Source organism: Hyla sarda, chromosome 8 (assembly GCF_029499605.1).
Source record: "Hyla sarda isolate aHylSar1 chromosome 8, aHylSar1.hap1, whole genome shotgun sequence".
Classification (NCBI taxonomy): Eukaryota; Metazoa; Chordata; class Amphibia; order Anura; family Hylidae; genus Hyla; species Hyla sarda.
The window spans coordinates 51,084,052-51,108,379 of NC_079196.1; the positions used below are offsets into that span (position 1 = coordinate 51,084,052).

The window sequence follows — 24,328 nt, forward strand, 5'->3', positions numbered from 1 at the left end:
ACATGGACGTCAATGGGATATGCACACGTATACAGTTCCATACGGGAAAAACTTATACGGTTTTTACTTTGCACATGTCCATTTGCATCCCACCCAACACCCCTTTTTTTTTTTTTTATAAAAACGGACAGAACTGTATGCACTTTTAAAAACAGTATACGGTTACTTCCGGTTCCGGCGCGGCCATGTGAGGAGCGGAGGGACGGAGCTCCTGTACCCCACACCCCAGAACGGCACAGTACCGGGCGACTTTGCCCCGCTCGCGATCCCTGCACGGACCTGCTCCCCCGTGAGGGCTCCGGAGACCAGCCAGCAGCGGAGATCTCACTCCCCGTGCTTTACCGGACAGCGCAGCGATCTCGGAGTTCCGGAAGCTGAATGCGATTGTGGGCGCCGGAGAGAGGACCGGGATTACAGCTGGGCGGCCTGAAGAAGACTGCGGAAAACCCGGTGAGCACAAAAACTGGTGCCCGCAGTTAGGACAAGCCCCGGGGCGGGTAGAGGGGGCCCTCATCGGGTGCACTCAGCTGGTTACCTACACAGCGCCACTCAGCGCCATCTTGGCCCCTCTGAGCCACCACTGACTATTCTTCCCTGTCCCCTGCTGAGCTGCTATTGCAACAGGGCATTCCCACACTGGCTTTAGGGAGTGACTACATAACGGACATAACAGCCAAGTCATGGATAAATTTGTCCACAAGGGACCTCAGGGCCCGGCAGTCTCTGGATTGCACGCATCTCCTGCGCCCTCTGGGCCCCCCCGCCCCCCTACCCCTCAGCACGAGACCACAAACGGCGCCTCTATTCCTGCTGCAATGGAAGTGACTGGTAGCCAACTCCTGTTCTCTCAACTTGCAGAGTCCCCTGGTCTGGGGGTCCAGCTCTCAGATGCCATGGCCGCAGGACCCTCTGTGGGGGGTTTACCGGCCCACCCTGATCTACAGGCACTGGCCGCAGCGCTAGTTTCTCTCATCACCCCCACGATACAGAGAACTTTAGAAAATACCATACGTGACACCCTAACGCAGATACGCACGGATTTGGGCGCTCAGGAGGGCCGCATTGGCGAGATGGAGCATAGAATTGTTGCGCTTGAGGATGAGAACAGCGGCCTGGCTACTAAATTGCGCCAAATGGACACAGATTTATGCTATGTTAGCGGAAAGCTGGAAGATTTAGAGAACCGTTCACGGCGCAGCAATCTGCGTTTGGTAGGCGTTACTGAGTCGCTCCTTCCTGCGGACCTTCAAGATTTTTGCGAGAGTGATCTACCTAAGGCGCTGGGTCTGCCACACAAATGCAGGGTGGAAAGGGCACACCGTATAGGCAAATTGCCTGACCGTAATGTTGCTTCCAAGACGGGTGTAGATAGCCGTCCGCGTCAAGTAATATTTAAACTGCTCGACTACAACGACAAGGTTAGCATCCTGAGAGCGTTTCGAAAGCGCACAACACCTCTGACATTCCGTAACAAGAAGATGCTGATATTTGAAGATTTTTCGGCTGATGTAGCGAAGAGAAGGAAAGCTTTCAGCAATGTTTGCACTGCCTTATACAATGCCAAACGCCGCTTTCAACTGCAATACCCAGCCACATTAAAAGTGCACATGCCGGATGGATCTTTTCGCTCCTACCAGACTCCGTCAGCAGCCGAGGCGGAACTGCGAGATGTGCTAGCGGACCACCAGAGACACCCAAGACATTCACCTGCCCGCCAGGACCCCTCAAGAGATCAAGGTCCCCTGGCACAGAGACCCGCCCGTCGTAAGGAGGGGAGGGACCGATCACCAGCAGAGGGAAGGAAGAGAAAGAAGTCTCCAAAACGGAGGAGCAGAAGCCGTAGTAGCAGATCCTCGTCACCGGACTGAGTCCCGGTCTTCCAGCTATTGTTTCCACGCACCCCCCCTCTCTTTTTTCTTTCTTTTCCCCCAGCTTCCGATAAAGTACACGGACATGCGGTCTTGCAGAGCAGCTGATCCAGGATGACATCATAGAAGCTACTCTCATTTCTACCACGGCTGAGAATATAGGACTGCAATGTATAAAGGGTATTGTTCATCCTTATCCCCCGTGCTTGACTCTTGGGACTTGAGATTTTGAGTTATTGGCCATAATATTTTGAGGGGACTGTTCCATTATTACAGATTGGACTATGGCGGCTCTATGTATATCGTTAATGGGTATGTCTCGGGAGTGGGGCGGGGTCATGTGTACGGGTGGGTGTGGGGAGGGGTGTTCCTGTCTCCTCTCATGTCTGAAAAAAGTGAAGTCCACATCCAGTCAGGGGGTTGCCATTTTTCCACACAGGGCTTCCCTCACTGTTGGAGTTGCAGATATGGTTTTTTCATGTTTTTTTTATAATTCAAATGTTTTTTTCTTACGAGCTGCGCAGGCAGGGGCACACTCTACGTTGAAAGGTTCAGGATTACTGTGGCGCTCCCCTTCTGCGAGCTCTAGTCATGTGCTGAGGTACTTCGATAGCTTGCGCTGGCGATCCCTGCTCTTCCCCTGTCTGCCCATAGTCCTGGGAATTTCCCTTGGGTGGGTTTTTGTGTTGTGTCCCTACGTCTCCCTGTGCATTACTGTTACCCTTCCTCAATGTATTCACGATGTGTAGAATTGTTTCGTGGAATGTGAAGGGTCTAAGATCACCTCAGAAGAGAATGTCCATCCTTCGATATCTCAAGCGCTTGAGGCCGGATGTGGTTCTTTTGCAGGAGACACATCTGACCGCAACCGATTTCCCTAGAATGAGGAAGTTGTGGGTGGGTGGTGTGTATGGTTCCCCGGCGGTGGACCGAAAGGCGGGTGTATTGATTCTGATACACAAGGCATTCCAACACCATTTGATCTCCCATACACATGATGATGCGGGACGTCTTTCCCATATTTCCTTAATACATGGCGAGCAATCTTATGCTATTTATAATGTATATGCACCGAATGGAGATAACGCCTCTTTCTTTCGTTCCCTAACAGATGAGTTAACTAGTTCAGCAGGTCTGCAGGTAGTGGTTGGAGGTGACCTGAACTCGGTGGTGGATCCTCTGGTGGACAGGAGAGGGGCGACATCGACGCCAGTGGCCATCCGACAGAGTGACAGGGTCCTGCAACCGTTTCTGTCCAGTACAGGCTTGGTGGATGCCTGGAGACATTTTCATCCCGATGGTCGTGAGTATACGCACTACTCCCACACACACAATTCCTGGTCCCGAATTGATTACCTCATGATTAGTCCTTCCCTTTGCCCTAGGGTGACTGTAACGGACATCTCTGACCTGATCATTTCTGACCACTCCCCTGTAGTGTTGGAGTTTCGGCAATCACACCCGAAGGGGACTGATTTTTTGTGGCGCTTCCCTTCTTATTTAGCGAAGGATGAGTCTTTTCAAGATCTTCTTCGGGGGTGGTGGCTGGAATTTCAAACTGACAATGCCCAACATGAAGGGGACCCTGCCCTTTTCTGGGAGACAGCCAAGGTAGTCCTGAGAGGTAAAATAATGGCCTATCATTCCACGTTAAAGCGTAAGTCGCAAGAGGGACATGCGGCCGCCAGTTCTCGCTTAGCCGCAGCATATTCCAAGTTTGTATCTTCCTCGACCCCCCCCCAATAAACTGGCGTGGCAGACAGCACGTGCCGACTATGAACTATGGTTAGACAGGAGGGAGCGAATTTATCGCTCACATTACGATCTCCAGCTGTTTAAACAGGGAAACAAGGCAGGTCGCTTGCTGGCTAGACTAGCGAAGGGTCCACATTCATCTGCGCATGTGCTTGCTCTGAAGGACACCCAGGGCCAAATTAGTAGAGACCCGAAGGCTGTAAGTGCTCTATTGGGTGCTTACTATGCGGACTTGTACTCCGCTCCACCTGACGCAGGTACAGAGGGCCGGGACTTTTTGGACAAAGTGAGTCTCCCAAAGTTGTCTGAGGACCAACGACTAGAGCTGAACATAGCCATCACAGTAGAAGAGGTTAGGGGGGCTATCAGATCTCTAGCCAATGGGAAGGCCCCGGGACCGGACGGTTATCCGGGGGAATTTTATAAACCCCTAGTTGATCAGGTCACTCCTGCCCTGACAGCTTACTTTAATGGTGTCCTGTCTGGTGGAAACTTGTCGGCGGGAGCTAAACTAGCCTTCATTAAGGTTCTCCCCAAGCCGGGCAAGGATCCGCTAGATCCTGGCTCCTATCGTCCAATATCACTTATTAATCAGGATGTTAAATTACTTACCAAAATATTAGCGGACCGGTTAGCGAAACTATTGCCCGAGTTGATAGGGGATCATCAAGTGGGTTTTGTAAAAACGCGTTCAGCTGTCACGAACATACGGAAGGTTCTAGCGGTCATGGATGGTGTAGGCAGAAGGCCTGCGGTTATGCCCCACCCTGCACTGCTCGCTCTAGATGCGGAAAAAGCGTTCGATAATGTCCGGTGGGATTGGTTGCATTTGGTTCTAGAACGCTTTGGTATCACAGGGAGGTTCAGTGGTTTCCTGGAAAACCTCTATTCTGGCCTGGCAGCCAGGGTGTATACCCCGGGCTTTTTGTCTCCATATATCCAACTGCATAGAGGGACACGACAGGGGTGTCCCCTATCGCCCCTTTTGTTTGATTTAGCAATTGAACCCTTGGCGCGCTTTTTGCTCGCTTCGGACACGTACAAGGGTATAGCGGTGGGTTCCAGAGAACTCAAAATATCCTTGTTTGCAGATGATGTGCTAATGTTCTTGGATGACCCAGGGCGGGATGTTCCCAAGGTATTGTCTTTTCTAGCCGGGGTGGAAGGTTTCATGGGCTATAAAGTGAACGCATCCAAAAGTGTGCTCCTTCCTTTGGGGAAGGGCCCGCCTCACTGGGAGCGGATGGCTGGGGATTTAGGGATCACTTATAGCACTTCTTCCATTCTCTACCTGGGGATTAGGATAGGGAGAACCGCGGATACACTATATGCGTTGAATTTTACCCCGGTGATTAAGAAGATAGTGGACGAGTTGGCACGGTGGAAAGACCTTCCGCTGTCCTTTATGGGACGTTGTCATCTGGTGAAGATGATAAGTTTTCCCAGGCTACTTTACCCTCTGCAGACACTCCCAATATTGCTGAAGCACGTAGATGTCAGGACACTCAACGCAGCATTCACTAAATTCATATGGCATGGGAAGAGACCCAGAATTGCGCTTAAAAAGTTGATGCTGTGTAGGATGGAAGGGGGGGTCAACTTTCCCAATGTGAGGGGTTACAACTTGGTATGCTTGTTCCGCAATGTGATGGATTGGTTGCATGATTCATCATACTTCTCTAACCTATTGATTGAGCGAGAGCTGGCGGCACCGTGGTCATTGACAGCCCTACTACATACTTCCTACACTAAGCTACCCCCGCAGGTCAAGAGCTCGCAGGTCCTTAGGGATACCATTATTACATGGAAGGAACTCCGTAAGACTTTTGGTCTATCGCACTTGTTGTCCAAGCGAATGCCACTCAGAGGACACCCTGAATTCTCTCAAGGGACTTCATCTACCTGGCTTGCTCTTTGGGAGAGGGAGGGGGTTTTGAGGGCTAGTGATTTGTGGGACGAGGATCGAAGGTCATGGCTTTCACCTGCAGAGATGGTAACAAAATTCTCTTTACCCCAAACTCAATTGATCTATGCAAATCAATTATACTCCTTTTGTTCGACCCGACTTAGGAACCTGACAGTGGAAGCCCCTGTCCACTCTTTTGATGACATAGTAGGGGATGGTCCGAGGAAGACTTCCATTTCCCAATTATACCTAGCTTTACGGGGGAGACTTTTAAAATTCGACCCAAAACGCCTGTTTACCACATGGGAGAGATGGACTGGGGACCCAGACATTCATGAGACTATACTTACGGGATGGGAAGCGGTTTGTAAACAGGTTATCAATGAACGATGGAGGGAGACCTATTTTAAAGTTTCCCACGCAGCCTTGTACGGCTTTAATATCCCACCGTCGCCTTGTTTCCCTGAGCGTATAACACACTGCCCCAAATGTCTTACACCTATGACAAATCTTTTTCACGGGATCTGGGACTGTGCTCACTCGGCTGGCTACTGGCGCTCGATCTGCTCCTACATCAGAGACCACTGGCGGGTAAGTCTTCCTTTTAAGGTTCAGACCCTTATATTTCACCAGCTTCGTCCTCCGGAGGAGGATCGGACGGGGATCCAGAGGATCCCTAAAATAATACATGTGGTCTTGCTGGTTGCTCTCCGATGCTTGTTTCTCCGGTGGTTGGAGGACCGGGTACCGGACCTGCAATTATTGATAACTCAATTGAAGTTCTTTTTAGGGGTAGACAGATTGGATGCTGAACGCCATTGCAACTCTGGCACGGCACGTTTCTTCGAAAAGTGGACACCGTTCATTGTTACACACTATAATCCCCGGGAGGTAGCCGACATTGTATGTCCTTTTAGACACACCACATGGTACCTTACAGAATCATTGAAAGGGACGCTGGGGGCATTACAGCTTCCTGATTCAGTTTAGACTGTAAGGATTAAGCTTATTGAATCCTTGGGGAGAGAGGGAATCCTGCATCACTTCACTACAGCACCTCAGTATTTGTCATTTTTAAGACAGTTATTGTATTGTATGTTGGATCGCGGTCCGTTATTTTCCCAGATGGGGATCGTGATATTTCTGATATGTTTTTGTGTTATTCTGAAAATGTTGAATAAAAATATATTGCAAAAAAAAAAAAAAAAAAAAAAAAACAGTATACGGTTTACTTTTTCCCATACTGTTCCATCCGTTTTTTTTTTTTTGCCATACGGTTTGCTTTAGAAAAACAGATTGAAAACAGTATGGCAAAAACCCAGCCTTAACCGTTCTTCCTTCTGCAGACTTCATTTCTTTTTTTTTTCTTTTTTTTTTTTTTTTTTTTTCAGTGGGTGGACCCTAGCCTAGGGTTGCCACCTGGCCGGTATTTTACCGGCACAGCCAGTATTTTGACCACCCTGGCTGGTATTTATCCAACCAATCCTCCAACTCCCGAAATGTTGCACCATAACCTATACCATTGTTTCCCAACCAGAACACTAGAGATGAGTGAACTTACAGTAAATTCGATTCGTCACGAACTTCTCGGCTCGGCAGTTGATGACTTATCCTGCGTAAATTAGTTCAGCTTTCAGGTGCTCCAGTGGGCTGGAAAAGGTGGATACAGTCCTAGGAAAGAGTCTCCTAGGACTGTATCCACCTTTTCCAGCCCACGGGAGCACCTGAAAGTTGAACTAATTTATGCAGGAAAAGCCATCAACTGCCGAGCCGAGAAGTTCGTGACGAATCGAATTTACTGTAAGTTCGCTCATCTCTACAGAACACCTCCAGCTGTTGCAAAACTACAACTCCCAGCATGCCCGGACAGCCAATGGCTGTCCGGGCACGCTGGGAGTTGTAGTTTTGCAATAGCTGGAATTTCCCCCTGGTAGTTTTCGTTTGGGGCAGCTGCTGAACTACAGGCTGTATCAGGGCATGCTGGGATAAAAAAAAAAAGTGATCAAAAAGTCACACGAAAACAAAAAATGGTACTGTTAAAAACTACAGATTGAGGTGCAGAAAAATATAAAAAATGAAAGTTATAAGATTTTTTTTGCAAGAAAGGTGGCACCCCTACCCCAGCCTCATAGTGCACAACACTGCAGAAGACGTGATCCTTCTTCCCTCTATCACTGACATACAACCTAAAAGGTAGCAGTACCATGGATGACATTATAGAGCAGTACTGCTCACACCATTTTACCTTGTACCTTTTATAGTTCCAGTCGTTACTCCTATAACTCAGTTGTCATATGAAGATTTCTTTATTTTCCTTCTTTTCTGTTTTATAATATTCAATGCTTTGTTGTATTTCAGACAAATGAAGATGAGACCAGGAGAAGTTCTCATAGACTGCTTGGATTCTATTGAAGATACCAAGGGGAACAATGGGGACAGAGGTCATTTACTTTGTAATCCAAAATATTTTCCTGTTGTATTTGTCTAATGAAAAATCTGCTGCCCTTCAAAATTCAGTTAGTATTACTTTACTTACACCCGTACCTGTCTTTCTTTCTTTCTTTAGGGAGGCTTTTAGTAACCAATCTGAGAATCCTTTGGCATTCCATAGCATTGCCCAGAGTTAACCTAGGTACGTGTTACTTGCTACAATGAATGTATCCGGATAGATTATACTAAAACTGTATCTATGTTGGTTAAACTGGAGCCAAGAACATCCTTCATCAGCTGTCGGTAGTCATCTGTCATGAATAGGAAGTGTTTGTTTCAATTCATCTGCCTCAATGTATTTTCTCTTTATTTTACAGCTGTTGGTTACAATTGCATAATAAACATTACCACGAGAACAGCCAACTCAGTAAGTGCAACAGATTCTGCATTATTTATTATCTGATTTGTCGTGCTGAATATACCTGTATTTAGGGATGTCCCGATACTGGTATAGGGTACTCGTTTAATGTCCCTGATACCATGCCCGATACTTGGTGCCGCTCTGCTGCCCCGTTCTCCCGTCCTCCCATCCTCATCATACTGTTCCATGGAGGAGCATGTGACACACACACGTCACTCCGCCTCCTCCCCTGCGCCCAGAGTAACGCTACGCAGGAAGCAGAGTGACGTGTATGTCACATGCTCCTCCATAGGACGACACGATGCGGACCGGAGGACGGGAGAACAAGGCAGCAGAGCGGCAGCACCAGCACCCGACCCGAGGAGGTGAGATGCCTGCAAGGAGGGGGCTGCTACTAATGTCTAAACGGGGGGGCCCTGCTGCTGTTTAAATGGGGGCCCACTGTCTAAAGGGGGGCTGTGGTCTACAGGGGGACTGCTATTTATGTCTACAGGGGGACTGCTATTTATGTATACAGGGGGCTGCTACTTATGTCTACAGGGGGGCTGCTGTCTACAAGGGGGCAGCTGTCTACAGGGGGGGCTGCTGCTAATGTCTGCAAGGGGACACTACCTACTATTAAAGGCAATCTTACAGCAGAGTCACCTGCACTAACTTGAATTTATATGTAGATGCAGGTGACCTGGTTTCTATCGCTGCTCACCATGTGGTCATCGGTCTCGCCACCAATGCAAATTCCCTGTTCTGTCCAATGGAGAAGAGAGAAATCTTGGCTCATACTACAGCAGTCGCCTCCATTGTACACAACAAGGACCCACATATCATATGGTAAACAGCGCCAGAAACCAGGTCACCCTGGGGTCAGATTCCCTTTAAAATATACTAGTACTCGTACTTGGTATCGGCGAGTACTAGAATCAAAGTATTGGTACTCGTACTCTGTCTTAAAAAAAAAAAAAAAAAAAAAAAAAGGTAATCGGGACATCCCTACCTGTATTAAAGAAGTACTCCAACCCTAGACATGTTATCCCCTAGGATAGGGGATAACATGTCTGATCGCTGGGGGGGGGGGGGGGTTGTACACAGTCATCACATCCCCTACCATAGTCATGAATGGAGGCGGCGTGATGTCACGATCACGGAAGCCCCAGGCATCCATGTCCGTAACTTCGCAGTTCCGGCCTAGGGATCGCAGGGGACCCCGACGATCAGTCGTGTTATCCCCTATCCTTTGGTTAGGGGATAATGTGTCTAGGGGTGGAGTATCCCTTTAACCCCTTAAGGACTCAGGGTGTACCTGTACGCCCTGAGTTCGCTCCCTTTCTGTAACACGGGGGGGGGGGGCCGGCCTCTAACAACGGCCAGGACCCATGGCTAATAGCGCGCTGCATTGATCGCAGTGCCACGCGCTATTAACCCCTTAGACACGGCGTTCAAAATTGATCGCCGCGTCTAAAGTGAAAGTAAAGTACTCCCTGCTAGCTCAGTCGGCTGTTCAGGACCGCTATGGTGAAATCGCAGTATCCCGAACAGCTGAAACACACAAGGAGGGCCTCCTACCCTACCTTTCTCCGGTGTGTCTGATCGCCGAATGACTGCTCAGTGCCTGAGATCCGGGCATGAGCAGTCAAGCGGCAGAATCACTGATCAATGTTATCATATGGGATAACAATGATCAATGTAAAAGATCAGTGTGTGCAGTGTTATAACTCCCTATGGGGGGTATAACATTGCAAGAAAAAAAAAAAAGTTTATTAAAGACCATTTAACACCTTCCCTAATAAAAGTTTGAATCCCCCCCCCCCCCCTTAATAAACATATGTAGTATTGCCGGGTGCGGAAATGTCCGAATCATAAAAATATATTGTTAATTAAACCGCACGGTCAATGGTGTACATGCAAAAAAAATTCCAAATTCCAAAATAGCTGATTTTTGGTCACTTTTTATATCATGAAAAAATGAATAAAAAGCGATGAAAAAGTCTGATTAACCCCTTAAGGACCGGGATTTTTTCGGTTTTTGCATTTTCGTTTTTTTCTCCTTGCCTTTAAAAAATCATAACTCTTACAATTTTGCACCGAAAAATCCATATGATGGCTTATTTTTTGCGCCACCAATTCTACTTTGTAATGACGTCAGTCATTGTGCCCAAAAATCTACGGTGAAACGGAAAAAAAAATCATTGTGCGACAAAATTGAAAAGAAACCACCGTTTTGTAACTTTTGGGGGCTTCCGTCTCTAAGTAGTACATTTTTTGGTAAACATGACACCTTATCATTATTCTGTAGGTCTATATGGTTAAAATGATCCCCTACTTATTTAGGTTTGATTTTGTCGTACTTCTGGAAAAAATCATAACTTCATGCAGGAAAATTTATACGTTTAAAATTGTCATTTCTGACCCCTATAACTTTTTTAATTTTCCGTGTACGCGGCGGTATGAGGGCTCATATTTTTTTTCGCCGTGATCTGAAGTTTTTAACGGTACCATTTTTGCATTGATAGGACTTATTGATCGCTTTTTATTCATTTTTTCATGATATAAAAAGTGACCAAAAATGCACTATTTTGGACTTTTTTTTGCGCGCATGCCATTGACCGTTCGGTTTAATTAACAATATGTTGTATACCATATATGTTTATTTTTATTTACACTGGGTTTTTTTTATGGGAAAAGGGGGGTGATTCAAACTTTTAATAGGGAAGGGGTTGAATGATGTTTATTCACTTTTTTTTTGCAGTGTTATAGCTCCCATAGGGACCTATAACACTGCACACACTGATCTTCATCATTGATCACTGGTTTCTCATAGGAAACCAGTGATCGATGATTCTGCCGCTTGACTGCTCATGCCTGGATCTCACTGAGCAGTCATTCGGCGATCGGACAGCGAGGAGGCAGGTAGGGACCCTCCTGCTGTCCTGTAAGCTGTTTGGGATGCCGCGATTTCGCCGCGGCTATCCTGAACAGCCCACTGAGCTAACCGGCATGGTTTCCGTTTCACTTTAGAAGCGGCGTTCAACTTTGAACGCCGCTTCTAAAGGGTTAATAGCTGATTGCTGTGCTGCGCGCTATTAGCCACTATGATCGGGATAGAGGCCGTGGCCCCGCGTTGTAGATCGGGAGCGGACACATGACGTTCCAGTACGTCATGTGTCCTTAAGGGGTTAATATAAAAATGGTACCGCTAAGAACTTCAGATCACGGCGCAAAAAATGATCCCTCATACCGCCTCGTATGTGAAAAAATAAAAAAGTTATAGGGGTCAGAAGATGACAATTTTAAACTTATAAATTTTTGTGCATGTAGTTATGATTTTTTTTCCAGAAGTACGACAAAATCAAACCTATATAAGTAGGGTATCATTTTAATCGTATGGACCTACAGAATAAAGATAAGGTGTAAAATTTACCGAAAAATGTACTGTGTAGAAACAAAAGCCCCCAAAACTTACAAAATGGCATTTCTTTTCTTCCATTTTGTCGCACTATTTTTTTTTCCGTTTCTTCGTAGATATTTGGGTAAAATGACTGTCATTACAAAGTAGAATTGGTAGCGCAAAAAATAAGCCATCATATGGATTTTTAGGTGCAAAATTTTAAGAATTTGATTTTTTCTTTTTTTTAACGGTAAGGAGGAAAAAACATAAGTGCAAAGAACGGAAAAACCCGGAGTCCTGAAGGGGTTAGGAAATGAACCAGTTTAAACCTAGGCTGACCCTTTTATTTAAAATCAGACAAAAAATTCTGATATAACACAAGTCTGTGGCCGTAGCATTAATGGGACAAGCACATTAAGGGGGTTATCTGGCGAATCAAACTTATCACCTGTGGTTAGAGGAGAAATTATATTTTTATCTACTGAATAACCCCTTTTGATAGCATTTTCTATTATGTCACAGGAATCTAGGAGTTCAAACAGTGATTGTTAAGCTGGTTATATACTGTTTTTGGCAGGGTCGGCCAACCATCTAATGTGTATGGGGGCTTCCTGACTCTCCCTCAATGACAGATATCTGGGAGGAGAACCGTTGAGTGTGTTGGACTTTTAACATATCCAATTGATCATTTGCTTTGCTCTTGGGCTCATAAGACAACATCATAGCTTTCTTCGCTCTCCCCGTTCAGAATACATACATGCTCAGTCAAGATGTGTGTGGAAGCAACAAATAGCAGCTTGTGTCCACTGGTCTACTGACAGGACACAGGCTGTCTTCTAAGGACGTATAGTGATAAAAGACACACAGGGCAATGTTGTCTCTACCCTGAACTGACTCCAGATCACTCTCGCTCAAAAATCCACTAATCTCCATTTGAGTATATTAAAAGGGGTTTTCTCAGACATGGAAAATCATGTAGCTACTCTACATGGCCGTTTGTTTCCCACATACTACCGTATATACTCGAGTATAAGCCGAGTTTTTCAGCACGATTTTTCGTGCTGAAAACGCCCCCCTCGGCTTATACTCGAGTGAACTCTCCGCCCTCAGTGGTCTTCAACCTGCGGACCTCCAGAGGTTTTAAAACTACAACTCCCAGCAAGCCCGGACAGCCGATGGCTGCCAGGGCTTGCTGGGAGTTGTAGTTTTGAAACATCTGGAGGTCCGCAGGTTGAAGACCACTGTATCAGACATTGACAAGTGGTGATGATGGGGGGGGGCTGATGACATGTGGTGATGACAAGGGGATGATGAGGGGGGGTGTGGGATGATGACAAGGGGATGATGAAGGGGGGGTGGAATTATGACAAGGGGATGATGAAGGGGGGGTGGAATTATGACAAGGGGATGATGAAGGGGGGGAGGGGATGATGACAGGCGGTGATGATGAGGGTGTTAATGACGGGGGTCTGGATGATGTATTTCCCACCCTAGGCTTATACTCGAGTCAATAACTTTTCCTGGGATTTTGGGGTGAAATTAGGGGCCTCGGCTTATGTTCGGGTCGGCTTATACTCGAGTATATACGGTATATCAGAAAAAGGAGAAAGCTAGCAACTATACGATGCTGCACACCAATACATTATTTAATCAGTAGAAGAAAGAGGAGTCCAGCGTCCAGAAACTCGGAGGATAATATTTATTCACCAGATGGTCATAACAGGAACACAGGGTACAGTGACGCGTTTCGGCTTTACAACAAAGCCTTAGTCATACATAGCCTTAGTAGTGTATGACTAAGGCTTTGTTGTAAAGCCGAAACGCGTCACTGTACCCTGTGTTCCTGTTATGACCATCTGGTGAATAAATATTATCCTCCGAGTTTCTGGACGCTGGACTCCTCTTTCTTCTGCTGTTCAATTGGACGAGGTCCGCACTCTGTCCGTGCGCACCTGGGGTGAGCTGAAGCATTGCTGTTTCATTATTTAATCAGTGTCATGTGCCATACAAAAAACATCTTTATTTCAATGTACAAAAAAGAAGAGAGTATACAGACATTTAAAAACAAATAAAAAAAACACACATTACCCGTGCTGGGTAAATGACCCACTCTGCAGGGAGAAGGACAATCCTGCCACAAAAATTGCTGAATAGAGAGTAACACCAGTCTCAAATATATAATGCAGTTAGTACAAAACGTTCACAAAGGTAATAACATCAAGATGAAATCAATTCCACACTATCCAAATATGAGAATACCAACTGACCTGCATCTATCCAACTATCCTAATGGCTAGCAGGTCAAATCAAGGTAAATACCAGTCCTGGTAAAGTGCATGTGACCTGAGAGAGGTGACCGTCTCTAGCTAGTAAAGGTGCAATGGCAGAATGTCCTCATCCCAAACACTGGGGGGCAGCAGACTCCACGCGTTCCGCCTTCAGCTAGGAAAGCTTCCTCAGGAGTGATCCATATACCTCTCTCCCTTCCTTTTATCTTGTAATAAATGATATACACCTGTGATATTACCTGTATGGCGTCTAACCCGGTTCCCGGAGTGTCGTGATGAGAACGAGGCTTGGCTCTCCAAGCCATACCCAGAACGAGGCTTGGGTGGCATAACATGGGATGAAGGCGAGGCTTAGCTTTCCCCACTGTGACTATAGTGAGGCTTGACTATTAAATATTGAACACTGCGTGGGAAACGCATAGTCTGTATGGCACAGTTGTATGGGATAGTGTACGTCATGCGCACAGCGTGAAAAATGCACAGTGTGCATGACGTGAGTGTCTTGAAGTGGATAATGAAAGGGATGTCTCCAGGACTGTCTATTCTATCTGGGAGAATTACTGAATTTTGACCAAGAAGAATTTTTTTTTATTTTTTTTGTTTGGGGTCCATTTTGAACATAGTTCAATTGAAAAATAAAAAATAAATCAAACAATAATAAATCAAAAAATGTGAGAAAAAGATGAAGAATTATAAATCAAACAAAATGATAATAGTGAGGATGAATGTAAATAAAAATAAGTATAAATAAATAAAAAAGATGCATATAAAAAAAAAAAAAAAAATATATATATATTATATATTTTGTTTCCCACATGACATCTCCCTATTATTATGGACAAAATTTCAGTAAGGCATTACCTACAGATGCCCTTTTTAATGGTCTATTCACACGTACAGTATTCTGCACAGATTTGATGCGCAGGATTTTCTGCAGCAGATTTCAATGTAAACTAAATGTCTGGACACAGCTTGAAATCCTGCGCATCAAATCTGTGCCGAATACTGTACATGTGATGAAAAAATATACAGTGCTCCAACCACATTTATTAGACCCCATTAAAGGGGGTTATCCAGTGAAAAAGATTTAAGTAATGTGCCCAGGCTGTGTTCTAAAATGATAAAATCCTCCTCTTACCTCCCTCATTCTCCTGTAGCCTCTGTTATCAGTGCCTGGACTCCGCTCTTCACTCCCTTGGAGCTAGAGACTGTGCGTCACTTCACTGCTCATTTAATTGGCTGATCAGTGATGGGATGTATTGTCTATAGCTCAAGGAAGTGAAAGGGGTACTCCGGTGGAAAACATTTTTTTTTTATTGGTGCCAGAGAAAGTTAAACAGATTTGTAAATTACTTCTATTTAAAAAAAATCTTCATCCTTCCAGTACATATTATCAGCTGTATACTACAGAGAAAGTTTTTTTGTTTTTGGATTTCTTTTTTTTTTTTTTTTTTCTTCTGTCCAAAGTGCTCTCTGCTGACACCTCTGTCTGTATCAGGAACTGTCCAGAGCAGCATTGGTTTGTTATGGGGATTTGCTCCTGTTCTGGACAGTTCCTGATACGGACAGAGGTGTCAGCAGAGAGCACTCTGGTCAGAACAAAAATAAATCCAAAAAGAAAAGAACTTTCTCTGTAGTATACAGCAGCTAATAAGTACTGGAAGGGTAAAGATATTTTTTATTGAAGTAATTTACAAATCTGTTTAACGTTCTGGCACCAGCTGGTGAAAAAGGCTATGGGGGGGAACGAGGTAAGTAAGTAGAGGCTTTTTCTATTTTAAACCCCTTTTAACATGCACATTTGGCTTGGTTGAGGAAAAAATGAGTAGTAGTTCATGATGCATCTGGCTTCAGGGTAAGAAAAAGGGCAGAAAACTTAGGAAGTCCATCCTATCAAATGCTTGTTGATGCGCTCTTTGTTTATTTCCAAAAAGCTATTTATATACACTATGGGGGAGATTTATCAAAACCTGTGCAAAGGAAAAGTTGCCCAGTTGCCCATGGCAACCAATCAGCTCACTTATTTCATTTTTAACAAGGCCTGTGCAAAATGAAAGAAGCGATCTGATTGGTTGCTATGGGCAACTGGGCAACTTTTCCTTTGCACAGGTTTTCATAAATCTCCCCCTATCTCCCCCTATGTGTCTGTGTATGTATGTGTGTGTGTGTGTGTGTGTGTGTATATATATATATAAAAAATGTATTGCATTAGAATGTGTTGTCAATTAAATGCGACCAGAGTCCACCAAGTCCAGTCTATATCCCTATTGTATCCCTACTGAGATGATCCAGAGGAAGGCAATACTTTGACACGTTTTGTAGTTGTGCACTGTAAACAACAGTGTAAAAAAAAAATAAAAAAAATAAAAAATAATTTGATAGGAGATAGTGGTGCCATGCTGTAGTGTGAATGTTATTTATGCCTATTTTTTTTTCCCCAAAATATTTGCCATTAGAAATTGCGGGGCCAGACGGAAGCACTCTACATACTGACTAAATGCAACAACACTCGCTTTGAGTTCATATTTACTAATGTGGTACCGGGAAGTCCACGATTGTTCACTTCAGTTATTGCTGTACACAGGTAAATTCATTATTTCTCAAGTTTATTGTTTTTCTCACAGTTCTAGCCTTTTCCATTTTGAAAAAAATTAATTCACAAGTTAAATTTGCGTCTGTTTTATTTGATCCAAAGACAAGAGTGAATACACAAATAAAATCTGCCACATTGCTCCATTTGTTCGTCTGCCAGGAGTCTGATTTTTATGTGGTTGCCAATGTATATAATTTAGGTTAGATATATTTGTGTTAGATCCCTTTTCAGGCTTCAGTAATTTATTTTGAATAATTTTGCTTACTTTAGAGCCTATGAAACATCTAAGATGTATCGAGATCTCAAGCTAAGAGGCGCACTCATCCAGAATAAGCAACTGAGACTACTTCCCCGGGAACAGGTTTATGACAAAATCAACGGAGTGTGGAACTTATCCAGTGACCAGGTATTAAGGAAATCTTATCAGAAGATAGAGCTTTATTGACCTTCCACAGCACTAATAATTCAGACGTGGAGTAGTTATTGTTCATCAGGTGGAAATTTGAAGATTATTTTTTTCCCCTTTAACCCCTTAACGACCACAGACGTAAATGTACGTCCTGGTTTGGCGGTACTTCTCGCGGTGCTCGCGTCATACACGGCAGGTTCCGGCTGCTATCAGCAGCCGGGGACCCACCGATAATGGCCGGCATCCGCGATCACGCGGATGTCCGCCATTAACCCCTTAGATGCCATGATCTGTACAGATCACGGCATCTGCTGCAATGCGCATAGTAAAATAGATGATCGGATCGCCCGTAGCATTGCCGCGGTGATTCGATCATCCAGCATGGCGGCCGGAGGTCCCCTCACCTGGCTCCGGCTGTTTCCCGGCATCTCCTGCTCTGTCCTATGCATAGCACTGAACAGTATTAGCAATCAACGGATTGCTATAGATAGTCCCCTATGGGGACATAAAAAGTGTAAAATAAATAAATAAATAATAATAATAAAAAAATGTTAGCAAAAATTCGTAAATAGTAAATACCGTGCAAAAATACTTGTCGGGAAATAAAACCCACAAAGAAAACTCCACTCCACTCTTTTGTGTGTGTATATGTATATGCATATATATTTATCAATAACAGGGGTGCAGCACTCCAATTGCAAATCCCAAAAAGTAGAAATGTATTCAGTTCATGTCAAATTCTAAAATTTAGGTTCCAGAAATGTTGCAATTTAACATGGGCTAAATAAATGTTCACTTTTTAGGATTTGCAATTTGAGCACTGCGCCATTATTTGATATTTACTAAGGACCGTGATTGAGTCTGGGGCACTGGCACCATCCTAGTGCTGTGTTTATTGTGGGGTTTGTATATAGTATATATCATATGTTTTTAAACTATTGTTTTTAACTTGGCAGCAAAGTTTACACTTAAACCTTTATTTTTCGTTTACAGGGCAACTTAGGAACGTTCTTTATAACTAATGTCAGAATAGTTTGGCATGCCAATATGAACGACAGTTTTAATGTCAGCATCCCTTACCTTCAAATAGTAAGTTTGTTGGGGGTTTTTCTTGATTTTCTTAATGGTCAGGTCATATCCTAGTGTGCAGTCTCTTTTTTGGGGGGGGGGATTTAATTAATTTAATCACATTCGAAGAGGGGTTATATAAATAGGACCTCAATTGTTATATAATTGTATGACACCAACATGTCACAAAACAAGCAGCTTAAGGGTACATGTACCCAAGCAGATTTTTTGTGGGTTTTCTGCTACGTATTTGAAAGTGGGCGGGCTTTTCTCTGCTGTACACAGCAGATTTTCCGCAGTGGAATTTACGCTGCAGAAAATCCGCTGCAGTCCCTACTGACTTCAATGGAGCTTGCGGCAGATTTTCCGAGAAGAGCCCGCCCCCCCATTCAAATATGCAACGGAAAACCCACAAAAAAATCCGCCCGTGTCAACATACCCTTAGGGTACGTTCACACTGCGTAATTCCCGCTGAATTCCACTAGTGGAATTACGCACTGTGAACAGTATTCAGAGAGTATGGGTCTTCTGTAGACCCGTTCACACTGAGGAATTTGAAATTGTTCTGCGCAAAGAAAGAGCGTGTTCATTCTTTTGCGCGGAAGTCCGCAAGCACTGCATAGCCGTCAAGGCGACGGCCGCCAGATGGAATTTTCAATCGCGGAATTCTGTGAGCGGAGATTCCAAAGTGTGAACATACACTTAAAAACACTCCTTCTGTTTTGATTTTCATATTCTATTAGCAGAAAAAGTTACATATTACGGTCAGAAAGAAATGCTATGAGGAATGCCCTATTTGAGTGAATATCTTCTACTAGCTCCCAACCAGGGTGCCTCCAGCTGTTGCAGAACTACAACTCCCAGCATGCCCGGACAGCCAATGGCTGTCCTGGCATGCTGGGAGTCGTAGTTTTGCAACAGCTCAAGGAACCCTGGTTGGGAAACCCTGTTCTAGCTCAATGATCACATATAAAATCCTCTTCCTGCACCAATTACTACTCTAAGGATTCAGTCTATGTAGAATAACTAGTGGTTCCCTATGTTTTTCGGGAAACGCATCCTCCGAGAAAGAAAGAGATTTTACGGTAAGCATAAAAAAATCTACTTTTTCACCACTTGCTTCCCCCCAAATCTAATATGAAAACAATCAGTTTTTGCTGTTACAGGAAGGAACACTATAGGACATGCAAAGCAGAAATGCTGGATTTGTTATCTTTACCCAGTATGAGTGCAAGGTCTTCGGGAACAGCTGCAAAGCACCTCTTTAAAGACCATTTCCCATCTGCTCTCTCACTGCACCTGTCCACTGTACAATGTGCGACCAAAAGAAACATATAGATCTGTCCCTTTACCCACCATGGGGCAATAACCCTGAAGGGAAAACTACAAACACTTTATTTTATATTTTAAATGACATGATGTGGCTTATATTTATCCTCTGTTCCAGCTGGAGCTGAGCAGTAACTTGTGCAGGAAAAATGTTTTCACTAGCAAGCCTTAGACTATGGCTGGAGCAAGACTTAATGCAGTAAAGACCCCACTATACGGGTACTCTGGTGGAAAACTTTTTTTTATTTTTTATTTTTTTTAATCAACTGTTACCAGAAAGTTATACAGATTTGTAAATTACTTCTATAAAAAAAATCTTAATCCTTCCAGTTCTTATTAGCTGCTGAATACTACAGAGGAAATTATTTTCTTGTTGGAACACAGAGCTCTCTGCTGACATCACGAGCACAGTGCTCTCTGCTGACATCTCTGTCCATTTTAGGAACTGTCCAGAGCAGCATATGTTTGCTCTGGGGATTTTCTCTTACTCTGGATAGTTCTTAAAATGGACAGAGATGTCAGCAGAGAGCACTGTGCTCGTGATGTCAGCAGAGAGCTTTGTGTTCCAAAAAGAAAATAATTTCCTCTGTAGTATTCAGCAGCTAATAAGTACTGGAAGGATTAAGAATTATTAATAGAAGTAATTTACAAATCTGTTTAACTTTCTGGCACCAGTTGATTTAAACCTCTTTAAAGACTTTTGAGAGCCAAACATGCCTGGGCATGCTGGGAGTTGTAGTTTTGCAACAACTGGAGGCACCCTGGTTGGGAAACATTGCCATATCCACTCTCTCCATAGAGTTGTGCCTAATATATAGCACAACTCAGGAAGGTTAGTTTAGCACAATAGGTGTGATGACTGGTTCATTGGTTCCCAAAATACTACACCAGGGAGCACCCCTGTGCATGCTGGGAGTTGTAGTTTTGCAACAGCTGGAGGCACCCTCGTTGGGAAACACTGGGATATGGTATGTAAACAATATGCTGCTCAAGGACCCTATCTGTATACCATGGGGTGCAGAACGATGCATAGGTATATAGAAGGAAACAAAAAAACGGTCCTGAATGAGCACTGCTGCCTGTTTCACACAAAACGGTTCTTGAGCCACCACAAATGAAGTATTTGTCTCAGAAAACTATTGCAGTAACACATGTTTTGCTATACACATGTTTATTCCCTTTGTGTGTATTGGAACTAAACCAAAAAAGGGAGGAAAAAAGCAAATTTGGACATAATGTCACCAAACTCCAAAAATGGGCTAGACAAAATTATTGGCACCCTTTCAAAATTGTGGAAAAATAAGATTGTTTCAAGCATATGATGCTCCTTTAAACTACCCTGGGGAAAGTAACAGGTGTGGGCAATATAAAAATCTCCCCTAAGCATGAACAACTGAAAGAGAAGAGAATTGTCTGAGGACTTGAGAACCAAAATTGTGGAAAAATATCAACAATCTCAAGGTTACAAAGTCCATCTCCAGAGATCTAGGTTTGCCTTTGTCCACAGTGCGCAACATTATCAAGAAGTTGGCAACCCATGGCACTGTAACTAATCTCCCTGGGCGTGGACGGAAGAGAAAAATTGATGAAAGGTGTCAACGCAGGATAGTCCGGATGGTGGATAAGCAGCCCCAAACAAGTTCCAAAGATATTCAAGCTGGCTCAAGGAGCATCAGTGTCAGCGCGAACTATCTGTCGACATTTAAATGAAATGAAACACTATGACAGGAGACCCAGGAGGACCCCACTGCTGACACAGATACATAAAAAAGCGAGACTACATTTTGCAAAAATGAACTTGAGTAAGCCAAAATCCTTCTGGGAAAATGTCTTGTGGACAGATGAGACCAAGATAGAGCTTTTTGGCAAAGCACATCATTCTACTGTTTACCGAAAACGGAATGAGGCCTACAAAGAAAAGAACACAGCACCTACAGTGAAATAGGGTGAAGGTTCAATGATATTTTTGGGTTGTTTTGCTGCCTATGGCACTGGGTGTCTTGAATGTGTGCAAAGCATCATGAAATCTGAGGATTACCAATGGATTTTGGGTCGCACTGTACAGCCCAGTGTCAGAAAGCTGGGTTTGCGTCCGAGGTCTTGGGTCTTCCAGCTGGACAATGACCCCAAACATATGTCAAAAAGCACCCAGAAATGGATGGCAACAAAGTGCTGGAGAGTTCTGAAGTGGCCAGGAATGAGTCCAGATTTAAACTGAACACTTGTGGAGAGATCTTAAAATTGCTGTTGGGAAAAGGCGCCCTTCCAATAAGAGAGACCTGGAGCAGTTTGCAAAGGAAGAGTGGTCCAACATTCCGGCTGAGAGGTGTAAGAAGCTTATTGATGGTTATAGGAAGCGAATGATTTCAGTTATTTTTCCCAAAGGGTGTGCAACCAAATATTAAGTTAAGGGTGCCAATAATTTTGTCCAATCCATTTTGGGAGTTTGGTTTGACATTATGTCCAATTTGCTTTTTTTCCTCCCTTTTTCTGGTTTAGTTCCAATACACACAAAGGGGAAAAACATGTGTATAGCAAAACATGTGTTACTGCAATCCTTTTCTGTGAGAGATACTTCATTTTCTTGAAAAACTTCAGGGGTGCCGACAGTTACAGCCATAACTGTAGGTTTATTCGGTAAATATAAAAATTGACACATGTTTCGACACATCACAGTTACGCATGTTTGCAGCAGGACACGAAAAATTGACTGTGTTTGGACCTAAGCAAGGCACAAGTGAGCACCGAAACGTGGTGTCTATTTTTATTTACCAAACAAACCTAAATGCTCGTTGCTCAAGAACCGTTTTGTGTGCAACAGACAGCAGTGCTCCCTTTTTTATTTCTAGAAGACTGTACACTGATGACCCTGCCAAGCATAGCCAGAGGATGCACAGCGACATTAAGAACACTGTATGGTCTCCCTAATGTTCATTATTATAATACTGCCTCCATTGTATTACATAATTTTTACATTAACGTAATGTTGTGTAACTGTGTAGTTATTTAGTCTATTTGTTTTTTCCATACTAGCGATCCATAAAGATAAGAGACTCTAAGTTTGGCTTGGCTCTTGTGATTGAAAGCTCCCAGCAGGTAAACGTTACTGACAAGTGTAATGCAGTGTGTCTGCTTATGGGTATGTTCTTTCACAATGCTTAAAGGGGTACTCCACCCCTAGACATCTTATCCCCTATCCAAAGGATAGGGGATAAGATGTCTGATCGCAATCTCTGTGCGGCACCCGGTGTTCCTATAGAACGCTGTGTGCGGGAGTAGTGACGTCATGGCCACGCCCCTCGTGATGTAACACCACGCCCCCTCAATGCAAGTCTATGGGAGGGGGTGTGGCGGCCGCCACACCCCCTCCCATAGACTTGCATTGAGGGGGCGTGGCGTGACATCATGAAGGGTGTGGCCGTGACTTCACAACACACGTCGCCCGCTCGAAGCGTTCGGAACAAAATGTTCCGAATGCTGAAGCAGCGGAGTACCCCTTTATGGCTTGTATATAAAGTAAAGCCATTGTTGTTTTATGGTTTTCATAGTGGAGAGAGAGAAATGTAGTCTTGAGATTAATGTTTTAATCCTGTAGGCTTGCTGGAATGAAAGTGGAAATTGCAGGATATATTCTTGTAGAATACGCCTATTGTAACTGATGAGCACTTTCCTGTCGAAAAAGGTGACTTATTCAGGGAAGCGATTATAAAGGGGTACTCCAGTGGAAAACTTTTATTTTTTTTTAAATCAACTGGTGCTGGAAAGTTAAACAGATTTGTAAATTACTTCTATTAAAAAATCTTAATCCTTCCAGTACTTAGCTGCTGAATACTACAGAGGAAATCCTTTTCTTTTTGGAACACAGAGCTCTCTGCTGACATCTCTGTCCGTTTTAAGAACTGTCCAGAGTGGGAGAAACTCCCAATAGCAAACATCTGCTGTTCTGGACATTTCCTAAAATGTACAGAGATGTCAGCAGAGAGCTGACAAAAAGAAAAGAATTTCCTCTGTAGTATTCAGCAGCTAATAAGTACTGGAAGGATTAAGATTTTGTAATAGAAGTAATTTACAAATCTGTTTAACTTTCTGGCACCAGTTGATTTAAAAATAAATAAATAAATAAAAAAAAAAAATTTTCCACCAGAGTACCCCTTTAAGTAAACATGAGAGGTAAGTGATAGAGCCAGGAGAGGAATCGCAGGAGCTGGTGGATGCAGATATTTAGTAAAGTGGGATAGCCAGCCTTACATTCATAACTGCACATGCATGGAGGTATATGGAAATCGTGTACTATAAATAATTCCACTTGTTGGAACGTCTTATGGCAACAGATCTTGATGCTGCGGATCTAACAATTCTTACTCCAGATACATTTTCATGTAGAAAAAGCTTGGAGTGTGGATGAAATTTATAAAAGCCTCTTCTCTGCTAGTGCATTGCACTGTGGATTTTACATATGCAAATAAACAGGTAAAATCTGCAGCATTTCAGTCCCATATGGATTTACCCTTGTATTGAATGGTTGCAAACTTTTCATGATACAGTGATCCCTCAACTTACAATGGCCTCAACATACAATAGTTTCAACATACAATGGTCTTTTCCAGACCATTGTAACTCGACACCAGACTCAACATACAATGCTATGGAGTCTGCGAAACGTGTCAATGGCTGGAAGAACTGACCAATCAGAATGGGCATTCACTGGTAAAACCCCTGCAGTGCATGCACTGACTGGTGTCTGGTAGCGCCCTCTACAATACAGGGAGGTATTACAAGTTCTGTACTACTCCTTACCTGTACCAGGGTTAGCTGCTCCTTTGGACACCAAGTAAGGGCGGCTTCATTTTACTTTTTTGGGACACTGTGTACTGTACAG

The 24,328-nt window shown here is 44.0% G+C and overlaps 1 protein-coding gene across 1 annotated transcript in view; it reads left to right on the plus strand.

The window, feature by feature from the left end:
• BBS5 (Bardet-Biedl syndrome 5) overlaps nucleotides 1–24,328 on the plus strand; it is a 44,151-nt gene that overhangs the window by 8,187 nt on the left and 11,636 nt on the right. The window contains exons 2-8 of the mRNA XM_056537173.1: nucleotides 7,888–7,970; nucleotides 8,096–8,161; nucleotides 8,337–8,386; nucleotides 16,507–16,634; nucleotides 16,914–17,049; nucleotides 18,046–18,141; nucleotides 22,483–22,545. Coding sequence (XP_056393148.1) covers nucleotides 7,888–7,970; nucleotides 8,096–8,161; nucleotides 8,337–8,386; nucleotides 16,507–16,634; nucleotides 16,914–17,049; nucleotides 18,046–18,141; nucleotides 22,483–22,545 — 622 coding nt within the window. The remainder of the gene's footprint in view (nucleotides 1–7,887; nucleotides 7,971–8,095; nucleotides 8,162–8,336; nucleotides 8,387–16,506; nucleotides 16,635–16,913; nucleotides 17,050–18,045; nucleotides 18,142–22,482; nucleotides 22,546–24,328) is intronic.